General features: G+C 41.9%; 1 protein-coding gene across 2 annotated transcripts in view; it reads left to right on the top strand.

The window, feature by feature from the left end:
• The window catches only part of pltp (phospholipid transfer protein), a 32,834-nt gene extending 30,415 nt beyond the window's left edge, over positions 1-2,419 (top strand). For both annotated transcript variants that reach the window (XM_050039371.1, XM_050039370.1), the window contains 3 exons: positions 282-345; positions 432-508; positions 639-2,419. In XM_050039371.1, the coding sequence (XP_049895328.1) occupies positions 282-345; positions 432-508; positions 639-728 (231 nt within the window). In that variant the 3' untranslated portion in view covers positions 729-2,419. The remainder of the gene's footprint in view (positions 1-281; positions 346-431; positions 509-638) is intronic.
• Positions 2,420-5,196: the final 2,777 nt, after the last annotated feature.

Raw genomic sequence — 5,196 nt, 5'->3', positions numbered from 1 at the left:
TCTGTATGTCTGTCTGTCTCTTTGTGTCTGTGTGTCTCTCTGTCTGTCGTTTTGTGTCTGTCTGTGTGTCTGTCTTTTTCTCTCTGTTTGTCTGTTTGTCTGTCTCTTTCTTTATGTCTGTCTGTCTGTCTGTCTGTGTGTCTGTCTCCGTGCCTGTCTGTCTCTCTGTCTGTCTGTCTGTTTGTGTCTGTGTCTGTCTCTCTGTCTGTCTCTGTGTGTATGTCTGTCTCACTGTCTGTGTTTCTGTCTGTCTCTCTGTCTGTCTCCCTGTCTGTCTGTAGTTGATTCCTCTTCAGGCTCCTCTGAAGACGATGTTGCAGATGTCAGTCGTTCCTTTAATCAACAGTAAGAATTAGATTCATTTTCAAAACTTGTTTTACTGTGAAAGATGGAGACGCTGACTGTGTGTGTGTGTGTGTGTGTGTGTTCAGACTGGACGAAGCGAGGAGTTCAGATCCCTCTGGCTGATGGGATGGATTTCATTGAGGAGGTTGTTGAATATCACAATGTAAGTTTGTACACCATAAACATTGACCTGTGTGTGTGTGTGTGTGTGTGTGTGTGTGTGTGTGTTTATATGATGCCTTATTCTGATTGGTTGACCTCTGTACCATGTGATGTTGTTTACCTCTCTGCAGGGTTTCATCGTGATTGGAGCGAATCTTCACTTTACCAAAGGACTGAGAGAAATGATATCAGGCGCCAATCAGACAGAGACCAACATGTAAACATGTAAACATCTACAGATATATTTATAGACACTGTGAATATATAACTCACTGTGTGAACACGACATATAACAAGATGTTACAGTGTTTGTCAGTCGCGTTGGTACATGTCTCAGATCAGAATTGAAATTCTCAAAACTACTTCTTCAATCCTCACATCACTGTGTCACTTGTGTACGTCAAAAAAGAAGTTTCTGATGTGTTTGAACAAGTTGCAAATGCTTTGGTATATCCATGCAAGTGAGTATGTACAATTTTCTTCTCTTCCCTACATTATCAATTGCTTATGTCATGTTGATGAAAATGTATTATAATGGGTCTCAGTTGAATAGTCCCACCACCACAACCTTTAGGCAGTAGTTTATCGCATAAGTGTTTACGTGCAAAATGGTTGAAGAAGTTGTCATAATATGTTAAGTATATTTTTATACTGTACATTTCTATTGGACTTTTTTTCTAAATCTGTCCTGAACTGGTAAATTGTTACCAGGTGAATCCTGACTTTCTCTAAAGAAGGGAAGTGTGTGAAGCATTAGATTAACCAATGATTTACCAGTTTTCTGAAATAGGTCAAAGGTGCATCTGATGAACCATCAGCTAGCAAGTATATATATATAGCTGGAACACAACACAATGTTACAATGTGTGACAATGGAAAGAGAAGGAATTGGATGGGGTCAACAGCCAGAGAGAAGAAGAAGAGGAAGAGGAGAGAGGCTGCATGGCGGAGGAGTTTTTTAGTTTGTGCTCTGCAGTGTTGTCTTTTCCTTGCTGTATCGCAATGACATGGTCTGTCAAGAAATTACAGTAGAAATAGTAAAAGCGTAAATTTGAATCTTGTCCAGTGTCTTCAATCAATCTCCCACATACACTAAGGTGTAACTTAGAATTTACAATGATTGTCATCAAAACTTCAGCCATAGTTTACATCAGAACATCCCTCCAGAGTACAGTTATATTGACAACATGACTAAGCAATTTGGCTGTCTTATCCATACATAATCACACAAGGAGTTGTTAGTCTGATGGCACTGACATATTCATTGACACAGATATTTAGTTTTGAGAGATGAACTAAGGATTTTGAGGAAGAGACTGGGTGTTGCAGGTAATCTATGGTTGGTTTGGTATTTGTACGAATTGTTTTGAGAAATGCACTTTGTGTTTTGCAAATGTTGAGGATGATCTGAGAAATGTATCAAAGCGACTGAGAAAAACTGTAATACATTAAAAACATATTAGCCAAGGACGATCCCAAAGACAGCCTCAACACACACACACACATACACACACATACACACACACACACACACACACACACACACACACACACACACAGACACAGACACACACACACACACACACACACACACAGTCAGTCAGTCAGTCAGTCAGTACATATATACTGATATATACTGGTATGTGGAGTTTTTCCTGATTAGCTGTGAGGGTCCTAAGGACAGAGGGATCTTGTACGCTGGAAAGCCCTGTGAGGGAAATTGTGATTTGTGATATTGGGCTTTATAAATAAAATTGAGTGATTGATTGATATGTGTGTAGTGAACATTGTTTATGTTTTGACAAATACCAATATTAAAGTCTTTGTAATTTTGTGATCAAATTTTTCTGTGGATGAGTTTTGTAATAGAAGTCAAACAAATGTTGTTCTGTATTAAATTTATTAATTAAGTTTAATTTTTAAATGTTATAAATTCTTGTTTATTTGCTGAAAGTCATCATGTTCTGTTCCTGTGGACTAGTGTGAAGACAGTGAAACCAGTGGTACGATGTGGAAGCAATTACATATATGTTTATCTTCCATGAGATAAACAAAAAGGTTAATACAAACCTGTGCAGGAATATTTGAGTGTAGAAAACTTCTGTTTGTTGAATAGGTTTTAAAATGAACTCTCACGTGTTCATGGTGACCTGAGACAGGAAACTGTGGTCAGGGTTAGACAGGTGAAGCATATCCTGCATGATGATTGGTTTAACAGTGATAGAGGTAGGTCTGTTTATGTGCTGTGCTAAGCCACGCCCTGTGTAAAGGTGATTGGTTTGTATTATGAGAACATGATGAGATAGATGACAGTTGGAAGGAGGGGTCCATGTTATTGGTCCGACAGCCTATTGGTACGACTGTCTGCGGTGCTGAGCGGCTCCTGGTCGGCGTATTTCTACTTTGATGGTGCGCCGCGACTGGCTCTGGGTCAGGTGGGAAAGGTTTGAGGTGAAGCACGTTTACGGTTGATGTGTTTGTTACTTTGTTTGTCATTTTAACCCACACCATGATCTTTTCCTAACATTAACCAAGTGGTTTTTGTGCCTAAACCTAACCAGATCTTAACCACAGGGCATCATGATGAGTTTGGAAGAATGGGCTGTCGGACCAATGGGCAGTTTCTGGAAGGAGACGCTTGTGACTAAGAGGTAAGTCAATGGTTCATGTCCAGACATCAGAGTGATTGGGGTGTAGTGGAACATTAAAGTCTGTCATGTTTGGAAGATGTTGAATCCAGTGGTCAGACTAACATGTGGGTCTCAGCTTGTCCCATCACAGCTGTTGACAGAGCTGCTGTATCAGCTGTTTGGGTGGAGGAGTGAGAGGTGGAGAAGAAGGGTCAGGGTCAGGGTTAGGGTCAGGGTCACGGTCAGGGTCAGGGTTAGGATTGGGTTAGGGTTGGGGTTCAAGGGTCAAATGTAGAGCTATAAAGCACTGGCCTACCGACAGGGTTGCCCAGACTGTAAATGAAAGTAAAGGACTGGATATTATGAACTGCGTGGATAGTGTGGCGGAGAGGGCAAGCGCCTGTCATGTGGGGGAGCTGGGTTCGATCCCCACCAGGAGCAGTTGCTCCTTTATGTTATGGTAATATAAGAGCCAGGATCAATTTCATAGTGTGCCAACAAGGCTGTCAGATGTGTTTAGCTCAGTTGGATAGGCCCAGCACCTTCACCCAGGGGGCCTGGGTTCAAATCCCAGCGCAAGGGCCCAGCAACCACCCCTCTGCACCTTTTGCTTTTTTTCTCTGGGTGCATGGTAAGCAAGGGTCTGTAGTGTGGTGGTGTCCCATAGATCAGTGGATGGGTAAATAGATGGATCAATAATAGTATAACAATATAAATAATAAAGAATAGTAGTATGAGAAATGATGAACACTATGTGTCTGGGTGTATGGGAGGAATAGTTATGAGGTGCATATGTGTGGACGGGAGGGAGAAAGAAAAGAGGGGCCCAACAAAAAAAAGAAGGAAGGGGGGGGGGGGGAGAAATGTAAAAGAAAAAGTAATAAAGTAAAAATGAGGAATAGATCCAAAAGATTATTCCAGAATTAATAAATTAGAGTAAAAGGCAGTAATAGCAATAATAAGGCAAACAAAAAAGTAATTAAAGAATAGTTAAGGGCTCATTCAGTGAATGTTTCACAAGAATGCTGTTGTATGAGGTGTCTGATTCGGAATTGTTAATGACGGTGTCCTTGTGGTGTGCTTTGGGTGTGGTTGCTGGGTCAGGGTCAGGGTCAGGGTCAGGGTCAGGGTTAGGAAAAGAGAATGTTTGGACTCCACCATCCGATAGGATGGTGGAGTCAGTGCACACTGACAGTCCCATCCCCCCAAAAAGAGAGACCAGAGCAGGTGCAAATGTTTTTACATATAACAATACTGACTATTATAATTTATTTGTACATAATAATTGTAAAAAAATGACCCAGTAAAATAGGTAAAAATATACATGAAAAACAGTGGAAAATCAATGAGGGTTGGGTTGTGGTGAGAGAAATGATGTAATGGTTGGGTCTTAGGTCAAATTGAGAAATGGTTGGGGTTAGGGCCAAACTATAGTGGGGTTGGGATTAGAATAAAATTAGGGTTGGGGTGATATTTGGGGTGAAATGGTTAGGGTTAGGGCCAGATTAGAGTGAGGTTAGGTTTAAGGTCAGGGGATGATAGGGTTAAATCCCAGGCTGGGGGTCAGATAAGGAGTAGAAGGGAGAGAGAGGGAGGGGGAGAAAGGGAGGGAGAGGGAGAGAGAGAGAGAGAGAAGAAGAAGGAGAAAGAGAGAAAGAAAAGAGAGAGAGGGAGAAAAAGAGAGAGGGAGAGGGAGAAAGAGAGGGAGAGAGATAGAGGGAGAGAGAGGGGAGAAAAGGGAGGGAAAGNAAAAAAGAGGGGGAGAGAAGGAGAAATGGAGAAGAAAAGGAGAGAGAGAGGGAGAAAGAGAGAAAGAGATGGAGAGAGGGAGGGAGAGAGAGAGAGCGCGAGAGAGGTTAGGTTCAGGCATGAAAATACATCCTTTCATTGAGTCCGTGTGGATACGTTGTTCCCAATTTATTAATCGAGTCCGTGTGGATACGTTGTTCCCAATTTATTAATCCAGTCTCTTTCAGCTCTCCTTCTGTGGGCCGTGGACCAGTGTGGATTACACTGCAGGACCAGGGCCTGTACTGCACCCCAGCCATGGGAGACAAAA

Source organism: Epinephelus moara, chromosome 24 (assembly GCF_006386435.1).
Source record: "Epinephelus moara isolate mb chromosome 24, YSFRI_EMoa_1.0, whole genome shotgun sequence".
In the NCBI taxonomy this organism is placed as follows: domain Eukaryota; kingdom Metazoa; phylum Chordata; class Actinopteri; order Perciformes; family Serranidae; genus Epinephelus; species Epinephelus moara.
Note: the sequence above shows the minus strand (reverse complement) of the source record. Positions and strands in the feature narration are given on the sequence as shown.